Source organism: Dromaius novaehollandiae, chromosome Z (genome assembly GCF_036370855.1).
Source record: "Dromaius novaehollandiae isolate bDroNov1 chromosome Z, bDroNov1.hap1, whole genome shotgun sequence".
Taxonomy (NCBI): domain Eukaryota; kingdom Metazoa; phylum Chordata; class Aves; order Casuariiformes; family Dromaiidae; genus Dromaius; species Dromaius novaehollandiae.
Window position 1 is genome coordinate 17,629,591 of NC_088132.1, and position 25,288 is coordinate 17,654,878.

Below are 25,288 nucleotides of genomic sequence, written 5' to 3' on the forward strand. Positions count from 1 at the left end.
GTCCAAATTATTTATCAATATTCTTTCATATATCTTTTTGACTGAAGGTCAGATTCTTTCTGAATTGTCTTCATTATTTCTTCCTAAAGTACATTTTTAATGTCAAGCATGGTAAATATTGGTAGGCCTTCTGATGATAAATCATCATAAAGGAAAGCATAATCTTTGCATCTATATAGTGCTGACAAATGAAGTAAATATACAAATATTACGAATTTTAATTTTTAAATAGCGAGATGACTTTTCAAAATATGCACTTTTGATGTCCACACTCAGATTTGGGTCTTGTATTTACCAAAGGTACAGCTCCAGAAATAACACAGAATTTTGCTAGCAGGAAAGTCTTACTCAGAATGGCTTTGGTTATTCCTTTCGTATGCTATATTATTTTCTTTATGTAAATTATAGTGTTATTATGCAAGGAGGGTGCTATGCTTTGTTACCTGCAGATCTTATAGTGGTCAAAGTTTTTTCATTTTTCCTTTTGACTAGGTTTATCCCTGGGCATGAAAAATATCCTCAGATCATTTTGTTGTCAAATTGCTAGAACATTTGGAACTATGGCTGAGTTTAGGTGCTCCAGATGGGTTTCATTTTGATGATAAAAATCTCTCTCATACACAAAGAAATGAGAAAAAGAAGTATTATGCAACTATACAAACAGCTAAGAGGAAAAGAAAACCCCAAAGAATTGATATGATAAGGTTAGCAAATCTTGCACTAAGGGCCAGAGGAAGTCAGCTGGTGGCAAGCAAACTCATGGGTGAGGTTTCATTTGGAGACTGTGATCAGAAAAGGCCATCTAGGCACCATCGTGATGTGCATTTGGCAAGGCTAACTGTCTTAAGAAGAGACAGTTGGGATAAGAATTGGAAAAACTCACTGTCACTGTTTTTTGAACTATTTTAAGTGATCAAATGGGCTTTGATTTCTCAGATGATCTACTGCAACTGTGGGCCAGTTCTTCCATAGGCGCATAGGGAATGAAGGGACGCTGTCATGTGGAAGCTATAGATGCTTTTCCTTTTGGATAGGAGTGATGTATTGTCACTGTATGCGCCTGCCTGCTCACTGCTGCCAGCCCTCCTTTGCATTTTAGAGAGTCTAGAGGCATGCCTTGTTGGAAGGACATAGTATTCAAAAATCATATTTTGGCATATTTTTGGCATATTGTTGAAATGTCATACATCATTTCCATGTTGAAATTACGGTTCTAGGGAGTAAGCTTGAAATGATGAAATGAAAGTTATGTTTCCATATCAAATCAGTCTTAGAATTTTGAGGATCCTCCATTAAAAGTTGTAGTCTGGGAATGTTTCTAGATATTTTTATATATATATATATATATATATATATATATACACACACATATTTCAAGATATTCATCTTTTATATGTTTATATATGTATAGTTCATATATTTTATTTAACAAGATTTTTGTATGTCCTGCCATACAGAAAATGAGGGAGAAAGTAATTTTCCCTCTTATCTTTTGCACACAGAAGAAGAGGTTAAGTTTTTTTCCTCTGTGTTTGGTTGTTTTCTGTATTTCTGCTGCTATCTTAGTTCATCCTTGGCTTAGGTACTGTTAAAGAAAATCATGCTTTTTAAACCACAGCTTCCTCAATAATCTGGTAACTACCACAGCTGTTTCTTTAATCTGATAGATTCCCTTGCATAACTGTCCTTTCTGATCAAAAATGACATTCTTAACATCAATAAATTCTTAGGATTTTCTGACAGGAAATGTTTTCTGGGACATGCAATCAGTTACAGAGTGTGCTTGTCAATATTTTTCCTGTGAAATAAATCAAGGATCCTACCAAGATAGCATACTGAAAAATAAACTCCTTCTCCTTGAACTAGGATGCATTTCTGATTTTTATTATGTGTTCTAATGAGTTATGGCATTTCTTCTCTGAAGATTTTATCATTAAATGAGCCTGTATTGTCTTTAAAATATTATATTTCGCTTATATAGAGTACCATCTTAAGACTTTAAAAACATTTAAAAAAATTTAATACAGATATTTCTCCTTGGACTTCTCTGCTATAGTCACAAATTTCTATTATATCATACAAGTAATTCAGTTAATACTCTTCAGTTTACTTCTGTTTTTTTTCCCCCCTCAAATAACTGATGACTCAAATTGAGAATTGATTGGTAAATTAATACTTTGATGTTTATAGGTATTTCAAGATTGGATAAAAAGTGTCAGCTGACATAGCAGTATAGTCACTCTAGTAATACTTAAGCCAGTAAATGGTTTTTTCCTCCTTCTGCATCTGTGTAGTTACACTAAGTTGCAGAATTATTTTATCATACAGGTAAATCATTAAATAGTTTGTTAGTATGATCATAACATTGTTTCTAGGTAAACTTGGAATTGCTTTGGAAACATAATGGAGTTTTACTATCTGAGGTGACCTGAACTAAACAGGAGTGTTCAAGTTTCACTATATTTGCTCAGAAAGATTGACATTACTATTAATGTTTGGAGTCTAACAAAAAGAATTGATGCTGCCCTTAGTTTTCCTTTCATAGTAGTGCTAAAAATTCTGTAGCTGTATTTTCCAGATTTTCCCAGACACTTTTATAGTTGATTACACTGGTTGAAGACTTCACTGCCTTGAAGTATTTGAGAAGCAGTGGTACAAAATTGAATAATTAATTTAGCATATGCCATAAAATAGTTTCTTGCTTTTTACACAAATATTTCTAATCAAACATACTTTAATAAAGGCATACCATTTCAACTGCCTCTTGTCTTAGTGTCTTCCATTGTTAGAAAAGTTCAAATGGCCAGCCGTAGCCAAAGTCACAGTAACTTTTGTGTAAGCAAATGGACTTGTGTGAAATAGGAGAGAAGTGCTTTCTGTGTTTTATTAGGATAAGAACCTCCTGAGTTTATTTTTCCTGGTGAAAAATAAACTTGCTCTTTAAGTAGGAGGTTCATGGAGATGCATCACTTGGGAGCTGATGTGTATATCTGTCTGCATCATGTGAGCTTAGCATTTGCTGACTTACAAGGTTCAATTCTGTTATATATAGAAACTACCAAGCTGTTACTGATGTAGAATTTTTGCATATTTTGACAACCCTGCTACACTTCTGAGTGACTTAACTAGCTCTAGTGAATTCAAAGTGAAAAATGAAAATTATTGTTACTGATGAGCTACATAAATAAGTAATGGAGAGTGATCAATGCTGTCTGAAGTTTTAAAGCAAATGCTCTGCACAGTATTAGTTAAGAAGTTACTCAGATAAACTGATGTAGACAGCTCTGACAAGAACTGGGTATGCATTTAATTATTTCATCCGACTCACCAAAATATTAAGCAATTGCAAAGAATCATACAGAAATACAGTACTTAAAAAATACACCTTTTAGAATGGTTTCGTAGCATTGTCTAGGCTTGCCATATGGTATATGTTCCAGCACAACAACTAATATGTACAAATATTGCTAGCTATTTAAGTATTCTTGCCCTACTGCAAAGGTTAGAAGGCATCAGTTGCAAAAATATTTTTGAATGCTGTGATTTGTTATTCTATGGATGCTGCTTGTTTTCTCATGAAATGCAAAAGTTTTGTGTGTCATATAAATTGTGTGGTCATGGTTATAATGAATAATTTTGCATTTGAGGTTTTTGTATTAAGTGGGGAATTCTCATCTATTCTGTTTTAACTGTGATAAATTTCTGATGAGGAAACTGGTATTTTTAAATTACTTTTTCTTTTAAATTCTTCCTTTCTTCAAGAGAACTAAAGCATGTGAGAAGGCCGTTACAGTTGGGCAGACAGTCATCACAAAACACAGGAATACGCGGTACTACAGTTGTAGAGTCATAGGAGTCACTTCTCAAGTTTTCTATGAAGTCATGTTTGATGATGGCTCTTTCAGTCGGGATACTTTTCCTGAAGACATTGTAGTAAGTACTTTCTCAGATACCTGTTATTTCTGTTTTTTTGAAAATTAAACAGATGGAACCTTTTGAAATATTTCTTTTGACCTTTACAGAAGATAATGCCTTAATATTCGGTTCGTGTTTGCTACTTTCACTGCTGAGAATGATTATTTTCTAATGGGCTTCCAAACCTTGGTTGTTCTAATTAGTCTCTGCCATTTGACCAAATGAATCAAAACTAATCTTACAAAGTCTTTTAATTAAATAAGAAATATGTATTTAATAAAGGATATGAGAGTGGGAATTCCATATATCCTTATCTGTCTCGTAGAGATAACTTGTAAAAATTCCTTGCTGAATTGAAAAATTCTGCTGTAATGGGAAGAACAGCTCTCAAGAATCTGTTCTAACAACTTGTTTACACCTTCTGATGTTTAGTTTGTAAGATTACATTATTAATGATAAAAACCATCAGGGAGAAGAATGTGTAGTTTATTGCATTTCCAAAAAGCAATCGAGATTTTGATTTCCCTTATGCACTTAAACTGCCATGTTTTTCAGGATTGTTAAGGAACACATTGTGTACTTACTTAGAGACATGAACAGTGTTTGCAGACAATTGGGAAGGATTCTGTTTCCTTCCGTATTTACAGTGAATAGATTGGATGGTAACCTTCATTGTGTTCATCAGATGCTGTTTGACATCTGTGTCACAATTTGACTCTAATCCTTATTTACCTTCACGCTCATGTGGTTATGAGGCTTCTTTGTGCAGAACTGATCTTTTTCGTGTACCTCCTACTAATAATCAGTTTCAGCCTCCAGGAGGCTAACACCTGTACGCAAAAGTCCTGTTTGTTGCCAGACAGCTCTTCACGCTGTGTCCTGTGCTGGATGTAGAGGGAGGGTCGGGTGTACATGAGGATGTAAGCTTTGCAGTTCAAGGGATGCAGCCCCAACAGTGCTCAATGTTCCTGTCCTGTAAAGATGTTTTTGAGCTGTTCTGTTTCCTGCAGGCCTAACATTTTCATGGAAGTAGCATTAACTGTCAGATAGCATCAGTAGAAATGATACTGTTGTTCTTGGAAGCTTCTTAGTTATTGAAAAGTCTGATGCCTTTCGAAAATACGGCATTTCAAAGCAGCATATGGGAATTTAGCTGTTTACCTCCCATTGGTGTTAACAGAAGAGAGGCAGCAAATCCCTGTTACATGTCTTTGAAAATTTATCCTTTAATTTGAAATACTCTGAAAGGCTTCATTAATGATCAAAGGCATTTTGATTTAGGATCATCAAGATATTAAGCAAATGTGGCTGTATTGTTGTTAGAAACCCCTTTCTTGTGTATGCCTGCATCAAGGATCTGGTATGGCAGAGATGAGAAACTGTTTGCCACCCTAGTGGGGTAGTCTTATCTGGAGCTAAGAAGAAATGTAATCAGGCCCGGATATGCCTCAGTGCTTCTCGGATAGTGGATGAACAACATATAATTGTTTGATGGAAACACCAAACGAATTTCACATTCCTTAGAGAAATCTTGTTGTGTTTTCATTAGATAATATACCTGCAGCAGTTATTGGAAAGAAAAAAAAAAACCTGTTTTTTCTTCTGCCTGGACTAAAACTTGCTAATCCATGCAATGTGCGTATCAGGTGTTAGTGCCGCTGGGAGGACTTATTCATCAAATCTGGTGTGAAAGCAATGTTGCTGCCTATTGAAGAACTTATTTCTCTAATCTGTTTTCACTTTTCAACTAACTCACAAAGATAGCAGGAGCTTTCTGCTTTTTCAGTATGCGTTGAATCCACTACATAATTTCAGCTCAGCTCACAATAGACCACTATTTCAGTGTTCAGACACAGTGATTTATTTTTAAAGAGGAAAATAGGGAGCAGGGAAATGTCAGTCTCCTTCATGGAATTCCGTATGGATGTAAGTCTTCAATAACTACGAAAGCAGGGTATACATCGTTCTCGTATGTATTTTTCTTGATTTGTGTTAGCATTTGCTAAATACATCAGGATTTGCCAAATAGGTGTAGCTACATTCTAGTTTCTTTTTTATTTCAAGCTATTGTTTGGGTGCTATATCTCATTTCTACCTTGTCAGAATTTTTTACAAAAATCACTCCTGAACTACACTGTTTAGACCCATTAGTTAGCTTGGTAATGCACTAACCGGTCCGCCTTTCATGCAGCAGGCGTGAGAGGGTGCAAAAAAGTATATGCATGCAGTTTTCCGCTACACAAAACAACAGGAAAACTCTCTCCGTACATCATAGAAAGACTGCAATGAGGAGGATATCATGTCAAATCTATAAGGAGATAGGATGGCAGCCTGAACAGTTGATTAAACCATATGGACATGCAAGTGAGGAGTGCGTATGCTGCAATCCTCAGTAAGTGCTACCAACAGCATGTATGAGTGCCACTTGGCCTTGAAGGATGATCCAGGATAATGCTCTGGAGTTTGTCACACAAACCCTATCTCAGCACCAGGTGCTGACCCAGCAGACCAGGTGTCAGTTAACAGATGCTGCACTGGGCAGGCTCTCTGCTTTTTAGGCTGCTCACTTAGGATGGGTTTCCCACAGTTGCTTGGGTTTTTTTAATACCTGACAGACATATCTGCATTGGAACAGCTTGGCAGTTTGCTAGATGTGAATATGCTGGGCCAGATTTATTTAGATAGAGGTTTTCTGTGTATTTGTATGTATCTTTATGTATTGTATCTGTCAAAAGTGCCTGAACAGCAAGTATAGTTAAAAAAATAAATAAATAAAAGGTCATTAGAACTAAGGATGCAGCTGTTCCCACATTACCTCATTAAAATTCTAGGTAATCCTAGGAAGGGAGGCCTGGTGGGGGACGAGAAAGGTCTCACCAAATTATATTTATGTTAACGAAGAAAAAAGATTGTGGAGTTAAGCATTAGATTAAGTCTGCAAGAAGGTCTGACTACAGGAGAGGTGAGCACACCTGAAGGAACTGTGATCTCACTAAACTAGGTAATCGCCTTAGCAGAGATGTTGCAGCAGGAATGGCCATTCCAGCTTGCCCTGGTAAGTACTCTGGTTCTCCAATAACCAGTTTACACAGAATTCTTTGATGTCAAGGTTTCACCATCTGATTACTCAGCACACTGGGTGAACAGCAATGAGCATATTTACTCATGCTGCCGTGACACACCCACGTGGCAGTTTAGCTGACCATCAAGTGTATATATTCAGGCATTGTCCTTCCAGACTCTAAGGCTGATCTATGAGCTAAGATACCCACAACCCAAAATGTAATGGACTTTACTTATTAAAATTCATAACCTGAATACTATCCCAAATTATAGCTTATTATAGCTAATTTTTTTTTTGGTCTACCACTCTTTTTTGAAATGGAAGCTGCTTTGTCTGAACAAATTCAAGCATCAAAAAACCCTCATCAAGCAGTGGATTTTCTAAATGCCAGCAGTGATACCTGGAACCTTTAACTGAATTATGCTGATACTAATGTGACTACCTTCTTTCTGTAGTGAACCCAAGAGAGCCTTCCCTGTGAAGAGAATGGTGAAGATTAAGCTCTATCTTTCTGTGTCTATCAATACTTGAAATTCACAACTGGCAATGAAGGGAGGAACGGGGCTACAAGTGCTTACAGCGTGCACCTAAATTTCACAAAGCCCCAAATTATTATCCTCTGCTTTCTTTGTAATAGAATAGAGCACATTATAGTTACTAGCATTTGAACAAAAACCTGCCGGTGTAATAGCAAGGCAATTTGAGAAGCTATTTAAAAAAAGACACTTCTCAGCCAGGGACCTTCTTTGCAGTCCTCTACCTCTGTCCTTGCCCACAAATGCTCACTTGACATCCCTACAAAATTATGAAATGAAAGCTTCAACAACTCCTGACCCGCACTCTAGTGTGTACATATACACATACATCTAGGCTTGCCAATTATCCTTTTTTTCTTGCTGACTCTTGGCTGTTCGAGATTCTAAATGATCCTTCCTGGCCTAGATACCTGGCAGGTGTTTGAAGTTGCATTGGCATTTATAATCTCAGTAGTTGCCCAAGATGAGGTGAACTAATTGGGGCAAAGTATAGGTGTAGGGGTCAGGCTGAATACAGATTGTCCCAAGGATAGTATTACTTTCTGTGTGTTGTAGACTGTTGAGAGACGGAACAAATTTACTTCATCTGCCTTTGAGATATAGCACCAAAGGGATGAAGCCTAGCAGTTCTTCAAAAATAATTTCTTCCACAGCCTTATAGTGGAAGGAGGATTATAAAATACAGCAGGAGGCTTGATGAAGGATACAGTAGTTTAATATTGCAAAGTGACATAACGTAGGTGGAAGGTTTTGCATGTGGAGGATGGAGTTCTGTGGGCTAAGGCAGAACCCTTGGGGTGGCATAGCTTCAAAAAACAGAGTCTTTTTATTAACAAGAAATTCTCCATAAAGATTTGAGCTGCTTGTGAGTACTGTTTTTCGCTAGTGCGAAAATAACCTTTCTTCATTTCTAAAGTTGGTGGGAAGAAAGGCCTTTGAAAGGGAATAGCATGTAGTAAGATCAGATCTAGAGACCCAGAGCTCAAGATTATGTCTGTGTGGACAGCTTAATCAGCTTCTCAGCTACTATGTGCGTTAATACTTTTGCTGTTGCTGCATATCTGTATTGCTTTAACATTTGAAAATACTGGGCTAGCACTTAAGTCTTGGCAGTCCATGAATGTCCAAGTGGGTTTGAAACATAGAGAGGGCTTGATTCTCACCATAAGCATCTCCTAAGGATGCTGCATTCTGTGAAAATCTGCCCAGGAAACCATATTATATAACTCTTCTTCCCCCTTAGACCTGGCTGGCCTTCTAAATGACTAAGCTGGTTCTAGAGGTTTTTCCTGCAGTTTCTTTTCTGTCTGCCTTTCTCTCTTTACATCTTCTGACAACTGTTTTCTGCTTGTCTACCTTTTCAAATCAAAACCTGAAATAGCAGCGGTTAGCTGCTGTCTTATACCTGTGAAAGATCCATTAGATTTCTGACAGTGAATAATAGCTTATTGTTCATTTTTATTACACTGGTACGTAAATATGCAGAGAATAGCTAAGGAAATTAGAACAGTTGAATTCATGCTCCTTCTTGGCAATCTATACATACCTTGGATGCTCAGCAGTGTCACCATGACCAGTGATTTCTGAGAATGTAAAATAGAAAAATAAGTAATGCATATCTGCAGGGAGCAGGATAGGTTGGATTTGGCATAAATGTAGTCAAAATGTCGTCAGAACTACTTGATGCAGGAAAAAGAGAACGGCTGAATAATAATATGTTTGGCAACTTTTTTATTATGTCTCAACAAAGGCACGTCTTAAGCAGGAACATTTTTTTTGCAGCATTATACAATTACTTGCTGATAAGTGAACTTACCATTCTGTAATTCATATTTCTGAAAGTAGACAGAGAATTGCGAAAAATTCAGGAAAGCAAGTTTGAGAATTTCCTGACGTGTCTGAAGAGAAAACTTGGGTTTCTCTTTGCATTAAATATATTTCTAAGAATGGTATACGATTTTGCATACTTGTTCTATGAAATACTCCAAAAAGTTAAATATCTAGTATGTTTTGAAAAGTTGGACTCACGTTCAAGTGAGCTGAGAAATTTATTTAAACACATTTTTGTAGTTGTAAATGCCATGCTTTCTATATACAAATCATTGTTTATAGCCTCTGAATATTAATGCAAATGAATTTCTGGATTTGAAACTTTAGTCTTACTAAGTTAAAATCAAACTTCTTTAAAAAGTCTAAGCACATTCAGAGTGGAGACTTTTATTCTATCTTTTAACTCTTGAGACTGCAAAAGCTCTAAAGATGTAACAATATTATTCTAATCTGAAGCTTGTTTTACAGTACTGTAACTGTAATGATTGAACAGTGCTTCTTTCTGTTTACTCTAGGATGTAGAAAAGAATTAATTTTTCTGTAGGTTTTGTTTTTTCTTAGTTTCCTGTTATATGAGAGACAGGCATTTCAGCAGATAAGCATATAGGCTAGACTAGGGCAAATTAAATCTTCAAATGTAAGTATTATCTTTACACAGTTTCCTGTGTATATTGTGCTTTCCACTTCATAATGGAATACTTTACAGAACCGTATCAGTAATGTTTTTCAATGAGCTGAAGGTAATACCCGCACAGCTCAGCCGCAGAAACAAAATGGAAGCTAATCCAGTACTTAGCAGCTTCGGATAACATGGCTGGCTTTGCAAGGCAGCGGCTGAGGGACGGAAATGGACTAAAATGCTGCTTCTGTTTGCAAAGTGAGTGTACACCCATGTCCTGAATCATGAAGAACACAGCAGAGCGCAGTGAAAGCTCGGGATTCGGACATGAACGCTTGAGGTGAAGTAAGAATGGTTGGAGTAAGGAAACAGCATTATTTCCCCCTCCTCTTTTTTGTGAGGCAGCCTGGGAATTGTAGGAGTTTCAGATATGGTAATTCACTCCACTTATTGTGCATTTCAGAAGCAGATTATTTCCAGACTTGCCATACGTGTACAGCTTGGGGGGAGGGGGGGGAGGAGGATCATTTTCTTTTCTGTACATTAAATCCTGAGGCAGAGGCAAGTGCAGGAGAAGGACATGAACTAGTCCTTTACTCCTTTGCAATAGATTTGCTAGGAACTTTAGACCTTTAGACTTGTTGGCAGGGCACAAGGTGGGACTGCAGGGTTTAGAGTCTGCTATAACTTTACATGTACTCCAGTCAGGCACAGTGCACTGTGGCATCCTTGCCAACCCAACCTTCCCACCACTCGCACCAAGTTCTATTCCACAACAGCTCCTTGTACCCTAAATAAAGGCTTCCTCAGTGTCCTCCGTGCTGCACCTCTTTCTGATGCCCAGTGCCACCCTGGACATCCTAAGCCACGTTCTGGAGTTTGGGTTAAAAATGTGGTCCTTTGGGCAATTCTGCATCTGTCAGTTAGCATTAGGCACGTATTTGTGTTATTAATGCTTTGCTGAAAGATTGCGTAAGAGTTGAAATAGTAACTTTTTAAGCTAAATAGAAATTAAGAAAATTTTTAGAATGCATTCAGGAATGCATCATCCATTTGATTTCCAGTTTCCCTTTAATGAAAGCCTATATTCACTGTACAGGAGAAGATTCATTGACATTTTAAGGACAATGTATTATACACAAGTCTAAAGTATTTTTATACTGTACATTCTGTTTTCACTTGTGGTCCAAGACTAAATTTGTTGAATTCCAGCAAGTATTCTGTTAATCTGGTGATTTCAGTGAATTTATACCAATTTGAAAACAGAATTGCACCACTGGGAATCAGGCCTGCTCTTGCAAATGCTAATGTTCTGTGTAAAAAGCTGTTTCTGTTTAGATAAAACTCTGACTGTGGCACATTAGCTATCACTCTCTTTTTCATTCAGAATGTCTTGGAACATATGAAAACTAATTTGTTTTTCTTTTTTTTTCCTTTTTTTTAACAATTTGCATAAGTACTGTATGCTGTCTGTTTCCCAAAGAAAAACACAGTTGACAGTCTTCTGACATGAGCAGGTATATTCAGGGAGTTTCTTACTTCACTTCCGTTTTAATGGTGTTAGTAAATGTATTCACTGTTTTTAACTGCCGTACGTTATTTGTCTGTATGACAGGCTTTTCTAAATCAGAGGTGTTAGCTGTAATCATGTTGATCGTGCTCCTTATAAAACAATCACTTGTAAGCATGACTGGAAGCTTAATCACTAGCACGGAATCTGAAAGTTAATGCTAGCTGAAGTAACATAAGCAGAGGAGACAACTTGCATTATGTGCCGTAGCAGAATGGGCTTGCTGACATTTCGGCTGCACAGTCAGGGAAGTTCTGCCTACCTCGGGGAACCCCAGGTGAATCACCTTTCCCGCTTTGCCACAGGAGCCGCCTTCTCTCCTGGATTTTGCACAGTAAGAGCTAACTCTTTGTGGCAGCTCGCTCACCACGTGTTCAGTTCTGCATGCCACCCGTTTAAAACAGTCTTCAGCTGGTTAGGACAGAGAGCACTGTCTCATGGGAGGTATCCTAGTAGTGGTAGAGTAGGATAGGAAATTAAATTCAGTTCCTAATTTAAGAGGAAAATTTAGAAATGGCATCTGCAGTTCAACTGGAGTCAGTGAGAAGACTACTACTGTGCTAATGCCCAATAATCAGACTTACCATTCTGATACTTTTCAGGTTATGGATCTAGGCACTAGAAATTCACTTGAAATCCTATCAATAAAAAGCAGATGCGGTTTGTGCATCTCATTTAAAGTTGTCCAAAGTATCTGTTTCCATAAAAGTTTCATGAATTCTGTGATTAATTCTAGGATGCTTGTTTGCTTTAAATTGAATTTGTGTCCCCAGAAGAAGAGGATAATGGTGCGGTTCATCAGTTTTGGAGACCACATATGGTTTTTTAAGTTATTTTTCAGGAACTATGGAATTTCTACTTATAAAAGCTCAGATGAGTCAATATCATGTCTCACTCCATGCAAATTGCAGTTAGATTGACTAATACTAAAGTGTGAGCCATTGTTATGAGTTTAAGCAATGCAGCAGATGATAGAAAATGAACAGTTTTTATGCCATAATTTGATTTTAAAAGTATGTATAAATTACCAACAGACACATGATGAGTGACAGAAAAAAATGGAGATAGGCAGGATAGGAAGGCCAGGTTTATTGCAATTATAAAGTCTGATTTAGCTCTAATTCATCTTTTTGGTATCTATTTCTCTTTGATCTTTAAAACCTCAGAGCTAGATTATCAGCTTTCAGTCTTCCAGGAAGAGGATTAGAATATTGCACCATAGCTCTTGCAAGTCGGTAAAGCTGTGAGTCAGGGAGGAAACAGTCTGTCGTGGGTCTGCATTACCAGGCATGTTAGGGGTCTGGAGTCTGGTTGCTGCTTATGCTTTTTTGCCATTCCTTCTTGCTAAATTACTTGAGAGCAGTACAGGGGAATTCAACAGCCCTTGGATATAGACAGCAGCACCACGGCAACAGGGATTTTTACATGGTCTTCCTGCAAGACTGTAGTGTAGTGACTAGAAGATGTCTTCCTAGAGGATTTTGATGTCGCATTGTACAAAAATAATGATCAATTTCAAATGTTTAAAATATATTCAGCTAAAATAATTGTTATAGGTATTTTTCATTGCCAAGTTTTGAGCTAACATTTAAACTATCTTTAAACTGATAGCATCTCAGAGAGAATAATACCAGCCAGATTCTGTGTACATTTTTAAAATGTCTATACTATTCCTTTACCAGTAACTAAATTTTTTTTTAAAATTACATATATTTCAATCTGTTGCTGGGTTACAGAGACATATGGATAAAATAGTGTTAGAAGCATGTGCTAGCTCACAAAACCTGTTGCAAGAGCCACATTTAACCGCTTTAGCCCTGTATTGTTCACATCGATTATATTGTCAGTGGTACTTGGCAAGAGTTTGAATAAATAATGAGCCATTTCGTGCTTTGTTTTGCAAACAAAAGCAAACCAGCAAATAAAAACTAGGAATGTCAAGAAGGTAGAAAGATTAGTTCTTAATAAGTGACATTGAGAAAAATGCTGTGGTTAGAATATAGTCTAAAAAAAAATATTTCATTTAGAATACATTTTAAAACAAAGATATGAAAAATAACAGGGCTCAGTGCTGTTGCTGCCAGTTACACAGATAAGCAATTCTCTTAGTTTTCATGAAAATAAAATTGGAGTTCCTGAGATTATTCATGTGATAGAGTCTGGTGGGTTAGACCCTCTGCTGATGGAAAAGGGTCCCACCTGATTATGTTTACTCTTTTGGTTAACACTTGATGAAAGTTGTTTGCTTCATGTGGTGAATTTGTAGATACCTTCATGAGAACAGTGTAGAGGAATGTTACTGCATGGTGGACATGGAAATGACTTAACAAGTTCCAGAAAGACGAAATGGCATAGAAGAGGAAGAGGCAACTATGCATGTTAGAGGAGATGTCTAACAAAGTAGTTTAACTTATGCCAGTTCATGAGCATAAACCTCAGGTCTGTGAAACAGTGTAGCTTTAGGGAGATAATTCATGCTTATTCAGATAGCTTAGTGGTATATATGAATGAACTTCAAGAACAAACTGCTCGCAGGCATTATTCCCACTTCATTCTGTATACCATAAATGAGCTTTTCATCAATATCTTTCCATTTTTCCACCCTTTTTTTTGTATAAGCTGAAAAGGAAGTCACAGTCTTCATTTAATAGCTATAGCTATCTGAATGTTTTAGGGTTCTGCTCAGGGAAAACTCATGGCCAGTAATACTCATCAGCTGTGAAGGAGGGTGTTCAGACAGTAGCTTACCAATTGCAAATCTTTTTTGTAATGTAATGGTTCATCCTCCTCTTCCCTGTTAAGCCCACTGTGAAAGTATGGCTGTAAGAACAGTAATCTCCTGCAAAAAATATTCTGATCTGATCAAGATGGAAATTGATTTTCTCCCTGACAGGAGAGGTTCCACACCGTGCCCATGCAGTAGTGCAAGTAGAAGGCAAAATACATCTCTGAAGACAAGACATATGAGTCTACGTTGTCAGTTGGCAGTATCAAATCTGGGACCTTCATCATCACAATTATTGTATCTTCTCTTGAATCAGGCTGGGATTATTTTTTATGCTAGAATCAAAACAATTAACAAGGGCCGGGTGATTTGATGCATCTGCCAGGTTTTGATGTAGTTGTCCCATGATTTGAATAAAAAAATATTGGCATTATTCCATGTTGAATGGGCTTGTTTTCTAGCAGCAATTTTAAATATTCTGCTGTAGCTAGGTTTATACTTCCTATACAAAATGCCATATAGGCTTCATTTTCCTCTTTGGTTTTGCTCTTTCTTTTCAAACAAATACTTCAAGGACAATGAGCAATGTTATTGCTATGATATTAAATATACACAATCTTACATCTGTTGATTTATTCCCTCCTTCACCAATCATATTCTACATTCACCAAGACAGTGAATCAGATTTGGAAGGATAAGATTCCATTTACGCTCCCAAAAGATCAAACTTTGAATTATAAACTGACTGTTTAAGGGCAAAAAATTACAGAAAATACAAGTTAATGAAATTTTTTTTCTGCTGGTAGATTCAGCAGGTATGTAGTGGTGGGGATTTTGTCCATGCACAGTATTCAGGGATTTTTTTGAGAGCTTCTTGCGTTTCACATATTTAACCTGAAAAGAACAATTTTTTTCAAGTGATGTTAATTGGCTTATTGCAGCCTTTTGGTCTTTTTCATTTAAGTGCTGACCTTCCTCACTGATGGGGAAAAAAAACCCTCAAAAGGAAAACTATATTTTTTTTTTATTAAAATATTCCACTTCGGCTATGCCAATATTTTCCTTCCTAAGGTTTACCTCTGTATCTAGCTTTCTGCCAGACTAGAGCCTTTGTAAATTAACTTTGGCTGATATGCATAGTCACAGACTAATTTCATCCTTTCCTGCCACAATCTTTACATGAAAAGCTACACTATCCCTTCAAATATCATTTTAACTTGCAGGCTTCTCTTAGCCAATGCTGAAGATCTGAACCACATTTGCAGAAGATGCTCTGTTTATAGGCACTGAACTTTACTCTAGCTGACTTTGATGACTGCATCACAGAATTTTCTGTTTCATTCAAATTCACTGAAAATATTTGTTTTCAATATGTCTGCTTTCAGTTAAACCAAGAAGAAGTCAAGGACTCTTATATTTATATAATTCCTAAAACAATCGTAGAATTTGGAATAGCTGAATTCAGAACATAATTGCCAGGCAAAAAATTGTTAAAATAAAATTGTAGGAGTCGAAGGAACATCTGTTTCTGACAGTGTTGGGGAACAGTCTCAGTTGTTCTTCAGTTCATTTTAGATCAGAATACCCATACTTTTTAGCCTTTGTTTAGGAAATGTCCTTACAACATATATAATATATTAGGAACACATCCTTAATTTTTTTTTTTTAATTAGCATATTTACCTCAGGTCTCAGTGGCTATATTTCGATTAGGGGAACGTTGCAACCTTTCTCAGTTCTTGGATCCAAGTGCATGCTTCACATGGTGACTTTCTGCTTTGTTTTTCTTAGTGTGGATTCACATATATTCCATTTCTTATATCTAATGCATGTCAACCATCACCACCCCACCACTGCGACTGGATTTGCTACTTGCAAATATTCTGTCCAGCTTTAATGGAACAAAGTGTTGTTCAACTTTTATGGTAAAAGCAAATGAATAGCAATAGAGAAACAATGTAGGAGAAAAGCAAAATGCCTACTGTATCTGTAGCGTTGTACCCAAGAATTTCTTAGTCACAGCATTAGGAGACTAAAACAGTATTTCAGCATCTTTTCAGCATATTTTCCAATATCTGTTGCTAATGGATTGTTTACTATTTTATTAAAATGCATATATGTATATGTGTGTGTGTGTGTGTATGATGTGTGTATATAAATATATATATGATATATATTTGGGGGTGTGTGTATACGTATCATATATATATCTCATATATGATATCGGTGTGTGTGTGTGTGTATATATGTATAAATATGTATATATCATACACCCACACCCACACCCACACCCACACACACACACACACACACACACCAAATTGAACATTTTTAAACCCAGGAAATATTAGTTGTAATAAGCAAGAACAGTTTTAAAATTATGATAGTGCATAGGTTTTAGCTCATAAAAAAATTATTTGAATGGCTGTAAACTCAGCACTGGTGAGACCACATCTGGTTACTGGGCTCCCCAGTACAAGAGGTACATGGACATACTAAAGTGAGTCCAGGGAGGGGTCATGAAGACGATTAAGGTTTTGGAGCATCTGACACTTCAGAAGAGGCTCGGAAAGCTGGGACTGTTCAGAAGAGGAGAAGGCTGAGGGGGGCCTTATCAAGGCATATAAATATCTGATGGAGGGGAGAAAAGAAGAAGGAGCCAGACTCTTCTCTGTGGTGCCCAGTGGCAGGATGATATGCAGTGGGCAAAAGCTGAAATAGAGGAAATTCCAAAACCTGGAATTTCTTAAAAATAAGAAGAAACTTTTTTTTTAGGGTGGTCTTTTTTTTTAGGGTGGTCTAACACTGCAACAAGTTGCCAAAGAGGCTGTGGAGTCTCAACTGTGGAGATGTTTATAACTTGACTGTACATGGCCCTGAATAACCTGCTATAGCGACCTGCTTTGAGCAGGAGAGTTGGACTAGATGATCTCTGGAGGCGCCTGCCAGCCTCAGCAATTCAGTGATTCCATGAAACAGGTGGAATGAGAAATTATACACGTAAGTGTTTCAGTACAGATGGGTGGGTTTTGTATCCATTTTTGTGAAGAAGAAAATGTACTGTGCTGGGGCTTCGTTTACAGAACAGAAAATATGGAACTGTAGCGGAAATATACATGGTTTGCAAATTCGGTGTAGATTTAACCCACATTATATGTTATTTACAATTGGTGTAGAGGAATGTTGAGGGATCACCATATCTTGGTGTCAGACTTTTCATAATAGAACTGAGAAGTGTGAGGTTGTGTGTTTGCAGCTTTGTCAGCCTAAGAAATGGGTCTAATCTTAGCCCAGAAGAAAATGGTGAAGATTATTTTTGCAGAAAAAAGATAGAATCTCTAAATAAATCCTGTAGATCAATACAAAATAAAAGTTAGGTTTTCTGTGGCAGAAAGCAGCACAAACTATTTAGTATGGCTTTCCCAAACACTGTTCCATTGACTGGGATATTGTGGTAATACATGAAAAATGGGTTTCTATTGTAATTCCAGCTCACTTTAGTTATTTGCATGAGAACTCTAATTTTCCATATGAGCAATTCCATTAGCTCTCCTAGGGAAGCTGTGAGAATTTTTTTTTATGGAAGGTGCAGAGGGAGCAATTCAAGCTGGGTTTGTATTCTTGGAAAATTAATGTTTGGCTTGACATTGCTGATGGATTGTTTGTTTTTAGGAAATATGCTATCTTCCATGATGCATTTTAAAAGTTTGGTTCAAGACACTTAGCTAAGATGTCTGTGGGGTTTTTTTTGCTTGTTTGTTTCCTTTTTGTGCCTTACACTAGACAGACAGAAGAAGTAAAATAAGTTATGAGAATGGACATCTTTACTGTCATCACAAAGGACAGATTATTCAAAACATAATCTTATTTAAATTATAGTGAGTGCTGTGAAAGAGTTTGGCAATACCTGCTTCCCTGAGAAGTCATATTTATTCTACTGTTGAAAATCAGGCAGCAGCCCTTCTTTTCCTTCTGTTGTCTACTCCTGTAATGAAGAGCAGGGTAATGCAGTAATGCTGCCTACTACCCTAGAAGTGGGCAGACCCACTGGGTAGATAACGAAGTTGAGAGGATACATTTTTCTGTGTCCGCAACAGCAGCCTTTGCAAGGCAGACAAGCAAGCCATAGTTTAGAGCCGTCCCCTTGGCATAGCTCCTGAGGCACCACGGAGGCAGCATCTGTTCTGCAGGAACATGTGTTCCTGTGGAAGTCCAGCTTTTCATTACTTTTCTCAAGGGTTGAATCAAATTCGTGGATTAAGATACATGTGATTAAAATCAGTTTATAAGGCCTGGATTTGACTAATCTCATATGATAACAAGGTAATGTTCAAAACAGGATTATTACCTGTGTCACTTCTGGTGTGTTTTTGCTCTCAGTTTTTCTGTTCTTTGTCATAATGATTGGCAGCCTTAGTCTGAAGTACCTGGTGAACTCAAAAATACAGGAAAGCAATCATACGTTTTAGGAAACTGCTCTGTATAAATCTGAGACTTTGAGAATGACAGTAGTGCTGCAGCAACCTGAGGTAGTACCATAAACTGAGTAGCCTTGCCAACAAACCTAAGTCCTTTTTGGCTTTATGCCTTCTCTTCCCATTTTAGATCACTCAGCCGTGTGCTCAGACAACATGGGTGCTGAGCATCAGGGCCTCTCACACCTCGGAGAAGGCCACTAAATTAGCTCTGATTTATATCACAAGTCATGTGACTACACTACAAACTATAGCTGTCTTTTGGGGGGTGAATATGTGGCAGACATGGCTTCCAAAGAACTGGTAAGCACGGATAGGACATAAGAATTTTTCTCCAGTTGCTCATGCAGCTCCTGATGGGGACTGCTGTCTTAATGGGTCTGTGGCTGGTGTGCTCTGCAGGTGGGCATTTGGGGCAAAGGAAACCATGGGAAGGACACAACGCAATGAGTGTAAAATGTGCTGCTCTGACATGTGCAACAAGTGAGGCAAGTGTAATTGTTCCTGCAATTACCCTTCATTTTGTTTCTCCAAGTGTATTGCTTCTTAAAGGTGCTTTTGAAAATAAGGATCCATGTCTGCAAACCGGTATACTTTTTCACAGTGTCACCTAGCCCCTGGCTTACATTTGAAAGCTAACAGCAAGTAGCTGCACCTCTTCCTTCCCTCACAGGCTTCAAATACGTAGAAACAACCCAACACTGTCAAACCTATTTCTTATACTTACATGTTGATGGAAGCTGTTTGACTGTAGCTGAACACTTACGAATTACTGAGAGCATAATACAATTTTATGTATTTTCCTTACGTGGTCAAAAAGATGGCTTATTTCTCTACTAGCATCCAAGCTAATACACAGGAAAAAGCTGCCTGATACCTTCTCAAAAAAAAAAGAAAAAAAAAAAAAAGTTCCTTGCTGTAAACATTTAGAGTCTGTGTTCCTCCATCAACTGCGGAAAGCACTCATGACATCCTCACATATGTGGTCTGATCAGTCAGGAGTATGTTTCAGACACTAAAGTTAGCATCTACCAAAAATGCACTGCTGTTAACAAAACATGGATTACTTAAATATGTAATAGAAAAAGTGCTGCAAATACGCAATTGCACTTTAGTAATCTTCCTTTTCAATACGTGACAGAAACGAATTTGGGAAATGTAGCGCAGTTGCTGATAGCTGTCTGGTTTATGCATATGTTGTCTTGCCAGTGCAACATCCAGCTGTTAAGGGAGTGTTTCTGTGGTCACTATTTCCTTTTCATAAAGGCTAACAGTGTGTTCTTCTAGCCTATTAGCAAGATTATAAAATTTGAAACACACGTAGTAATAGCTCTTATCCAATTATCAACCTGTAAGAAGAGTTTACTGTTAATTTCAAAATGTAGCAGCTCACTCACTGACTTGAGAACTGTCCTTTTTTGTAAATAGAGCAGAGATTGCCTGAAGCTGGGTCCACCTGCAGAGGGAGAGGTTGTCCAAGTGAAGTGGCCTGATGGAAAACTGTATGGTGCAAAGTATTTGGGAACAAACATAGCTCACATGTATCAGGTGAGTGTCTGTATTTATTACCAGTTGCCTGTCTTTCAGATGTCTTTATTGTGAGTTACTGATTCTGCTCTAGCATTGGAATGGCAAGCCACAGCTTGAAAGCTGCAGAAGGTAGGAGGGTGAACTCTACTGTAACTGATAAATACTGATGTACTTACACTAACAGCTGCCTAAAACATTAATAAGCACTATACACTCTTTGGGATTTGAGGTTTCATCTGTTCTTATGAAAGCAAGAAAATGGGTTATTTAGTAAGAACTCAGTATTAATCAATAGTCTTCATTCTACAAAGTGGAACAGGTGGAACATTAAGATGGCAAGATGACATTTGTTATTTTCTCTAGGTTATTTACTTTTATTTAACGTCAGGTAATTATTTAACTCATGATATAAATGTAATTAGTGACGTGTGACCATAATGAGCCTCAGGCATAAAAAGGATGGAAGGAAGGACAGTGAAAAGAGTGCAAATAGTTCCATTTTCATTTATCCGAGGCACTTTCATATTAATTAGCACATAATCTAAGGAGTGCTTTATCCTTAGCAAACGAACTGGGAACTGAGCACTGTAGGCAAGGGCAAAAAGCTGACTTCTGCTTTCAGAGACATAATCATTGGTTTTTTATGTGCTTGCCTTTGAGAAAAATCAGTCAGCAGCTTTGGTACCCGAGTGAATGGTAGAAACTGCAATAAAACAATCACAATAATAATAGCACTTCTGAAGGAATGAGAATCTAGGTACATTTCATTCATATATAGGTGTATATATATAATCATTTTCACTTATGTAACTCTTTTCATCTGAGGGCCTCACATTACTCTAGAAAAATGGCAAATTTACTATTGTATCTGTAGATGAATTAAGGCACAGAGAGGCTAAATGACTTGCTGCGGTGACCTTCTCACTTTGCCAATGACTTGCAATCGAACTCAAGTCCTTAAGTGCCTGATCCCTTGAGCTAGTCTCTAAATCTTACCTCTTCCCGTATGTTTAATGGCTGTATTATGTCGTGAAGGTGAAGAGTTCTTTATAAAATATAAAGATTGTTGTTCTGTAGTAATGTTAATCTTCAAAGCATTTAATCTTCTAAACGTTTTGTCTTCTGAGGAATAAGGTAGATTAGATGAATGTTGTTGTTATCTTTCATATGTGAAAAAACTGATATAGTAAAACTGAACCTCTTAGTCTTATTTTTGACTTCTAACACAATGTAAGGAAATCGGATTAATTTAAGGAAAATAGATTAGCATAAGGAGATTCAGAAAGGTTCTGAGTTCTTCAGCATAACAATGATGGGAAACTGCAGTGAACTGCCTTGTAACAGCCCCTATCCTTGGGGAAATAGCAGTTATTAGAAGGAGTCCAGATTGCACTGCATAGGACTTTGGAGACTACCAGGTATTTCAGTCTGTAGGACAGGATAGGAGGCTACCATAACGTGGCCGCTGGTTACAAAAAGCCTATGACATGGAGGGTGCAAGGCTAACCTCAGGACACAGTAGTGCTTCCTCCACTCTTTTCTGCACACTTTGTCTGACAGCTGCCAGCACACGTGCTGGAGTATACACCCTTCTAACTCTTACTTACCACAAAAGGCAAAACTGAAAAGGAGGCTCTGAAAGAAGCTGTTATAATCTTACAAAACATCAACAAATCTATTTTAGTCAGGTAAATCTGTGAATTTTCATCATGTTCATGACACATTTGCACAGAATGTGACAGCACTTGTGCACGCAGGAGCTGACAGTGCACCTGAATTCGTGTTAACCAGTTGGACATCTGCAAAACAGTCTTGCTACGCAATCCCGAAGCAGACTTATACGTGCCAAATGAAGCATGTGTTTACTTTAAGTGAAATTATTAATATCTGAGATCTGTTTGATGTCATGATCATTTTCAGTATTAACATGATTGATTTCAATATTTTTGTGAGTTTTAGGAGATGATTAAATCATTCACTCACGCTATTAATTGCTTTCTAGCAATTTCAGCTGACCCTGTAATTTATAAGGTCCTGATATGAAAAAATCTCATGGAGATGACATACTACACAGACTGATACAGTACAGTGGCAGAAGTGCAAACAAAATATCATACTAGATAAAATTGCTGGTTTGAAGTATAGTATCTACAGTCTGTATTAAATTGGAGCAATTAGAGATGGTGGGTTTACATTTTGCATGAATCATGATACTGCTGAAAGTCTTAGAGGAAACTTTGTGTTTGCCTTTAACAGTACTGGAAATTTATTTCCAGTGTGGCATGCTGAAATATAGCTTAAAAAATCCATTTACTCTTCATTGTAAATGTTCAGTATATCTCACATGCCAGATTCTCTGGTTTGAAGCAGTTGCCTCCTGCTACACTACAAGGGAAACCAAAAGGATTGCCCATTCAGGAAGTGATTTTCAGATCACATGGAGTCAACAGAGATTATTTCCTGCCAACTTCTTCTGCCAGTGATGCAAGAAGCATATTGCCAAATGTTTCATGCAGTAAAGAATAAGAATAGCATAAAGGCTTTCCTGTGCTCTCGTGAAAAATAGCTAAATTGTCATCAAGTTTAAGCTGAAGTGACTTTTAAGTTCTGTAACTCAGTAGTTACAGACTATGTCTATGGGTTTACTAAAGGGAGCAGAGAGGAGCAAAGATGACTTTTGTGATTCCTTTGCAATTCTGTCCGTGGTGGATTTTAAATGCATTCCAGATTTGTGCATCTCTGTTAAACTGCTGTTAAAAATCCTGCTTTGAAATATGTCAGTAGCTCATGGATCTCTACCCTGACTGTTGATACTGGATATACCATATCATTTTTTTCAGATGTTCACAGTTCATCCAACATGTTAATTGTGTTTAAAGGTAGTAGTTTGAAACTTCATAACAAGGTTTTAATTTGAACCTGCAAAACCCAGTATATTTACGAGTTCAAATACATGATTTTTCAGATTTGTCTGTGATAATACTTTTGGTAAGTTAATGTTTTCCTATATGTGTATTTGGGCTTATTCTTCCAACCTAAGTCTGTTGTCATTCAAATGGTCTCATTAAGCCACTTATGGCTTTGGGATGGGACTTCTTTTAACTTTTTGCCAAACTCTTTTTTTAACTACAGTTTCTGTAAGAACTCGAACTACAGTCGCAGATAATAGCTGAAATTCACTATTGTTAGATGAAGTATTAAAAAAAATCAGCAGCTACTGAAAAGGCATAAATGCTTCAAAGCCTCAGCATTTTAACATTCCCCACACCTAGTTACATTTCCTTTCTCATTTTCTTCTAACAGGGTTCATGTTGGATTAAATCTAAACCTAAGCATGATAAAGCTTTTCATCTTCTGAACAGAGCATTTTAAAGAAATTCCATCAGATTCAATAAAATTCTGTTAACTGCTATTTCCTTAGTTGTCACTCATACTTTCTTTCTTTTGACATGGTCTTCCTCAACCTTGAAGCACAGGATGTTAAAATTATTTTTTATTTATTAGAAACAAGTGGAAAAAATTAGAGGCAAATAAAAAAGACATGAAGCTATTTTAATGTGCCACTCCTACAAAATAGTGTTGTCTGTTACTACTGTTTGGCTTTCCTAATCTAATAAACCTTTACTTTGTTGTATGTATGCATGTCAATGTTGATTTTGAAGTCTTTTTGTTCTTTAGACTGAGTAGTGATTATTTTCAACCTATACTGGGTTGTAATTTATCAGAAATAACGTTTTTTTCTGTTTTATCCTAACTGTACCTTCCTAAAACAGATAACAAAATATTTGCTTATCTTTTGTGTTTGCAAGTATGTGTTTGTTCAGAGATATTCTCAGAAACTTCCTTTATTTTTAAATTCTCATTTTTTCAATTAGGTTGAGTTTGAAGATGGTTCTCAAATAGCAATGAAGAGAGAAGAGATATACACGCTAGATGAAGAACTGCCTAAGAGAGTAAAAGCACGTTTTGTGAGTATTTGCAGATGAAGCCTTTATAGTATTTATATGCTCAAAATGCCTGTAACACTAGCCTCAGCTTGGTTCTGGACCCTCCCTTTAAAATGAACAAAGATTTTGTAAAGGCTGTAGAAATATGGCTAACTAAATTAGCAGAACAGTTAACAAAAATATATAGGTGACAGTGAGAACGGTTAGTTGTTCTTCCAGTACAAGCAAATGCAGTTATCAGACATAATTCTTGTCTTCTGAAGGGAACATCTTTGTAGAACATCTGTCAGATCATGAATGACCAAGTTAGGAAACTTTTCAAATTGACAGACATACCATTCTTTCTGTATGCTTCTGAAATATGTATACTGCTGTTTTAAACTTCCCATGTTCTAAGAACTTTGTGATTTTGAAAGCACTGAATTTAATAAAAATGCAATTAACTTGTCGTAGGAAGCTAAGTACCTGATCAGAACTCATCAATCAATGGCTGGACTCACTATCTTTTCAGTAGTCTTTGGTTTAAAGCCAAGGCTTTCCTATATTTTCTCAGTTTTCCTGCAATTTCAGCAGATAGTTGTTCAAATATATGACATTTGGAAAAGAGGTAAGGTTCATAAGGAGCATAACTCTTTATGATTAAAAAGGGCTGAAATCTGATATACTGCTGTTGGAGGAGACAGGCAATTGCTATTGCCTGTCTTTGTCATTAGTGTTGCGCAACTAATCCGATGCTGTATTTTCTGAGGTATGTCTGTTTAGATGAATTTCCTGGACAAAACATGGCATTACGTGGAGGGGTAGAGGTGGTTGAGGCAGATTTCAATCTGATCTTCCCTTTCCGTGCTTCTTGCCATTAGCATCAGCATCTCCTTGCAGCCAGTTCCCAACAGGTACCCCCCAAACAGATACAATGCATGTCAGAAGCTAGCGGTGTGTTAGAGGAAAGGGTTGGCATCATGTGTGAAAGGGGCAGCAAGGATAGGAGTGGACGAGAGATGGAGAAACACGAGGCTGTCAGCCTGCTACAGTGTTGAGCCAGGAGGATGCTCTGTTTTCCCAAAGGAATAAAGAAGAT

The 25,288-nt window shown here is 37.2% G+C and overlaps 1 protein-coding gene across 10 annotated transcripts in view; it reads left to right on the forward strand.

Moving 5' to 3' along the window:
* KDM4C (lysine demethylase 4C) overlaps positions 1-25,288 on the forward strand; it is a 255,488-nt gene that overhangs the window by 227,751 nt on the left and 2,449 nt on the right. For all 10 annotated transcript variants that reach the window (XM_064502918.1, XM_064502920.1, XM_064502917.1 and 7 more), the window contains 3 exons: positions 3,763-3,933; positions 20,162-20,281; positions 24,139-24,231. In XM_064502918.1, the coding sequence (XP_064358988.1) occupies positions 3,763-3,933; positions 20,162-20,281; positions 24,139-24,231 (384 nt within the window). The remainder of the gene's footprint in view (positions 1-3,762; positions 3,934-20,161; positions 20,282-24,138; positions 24,232-25,288) is intronic.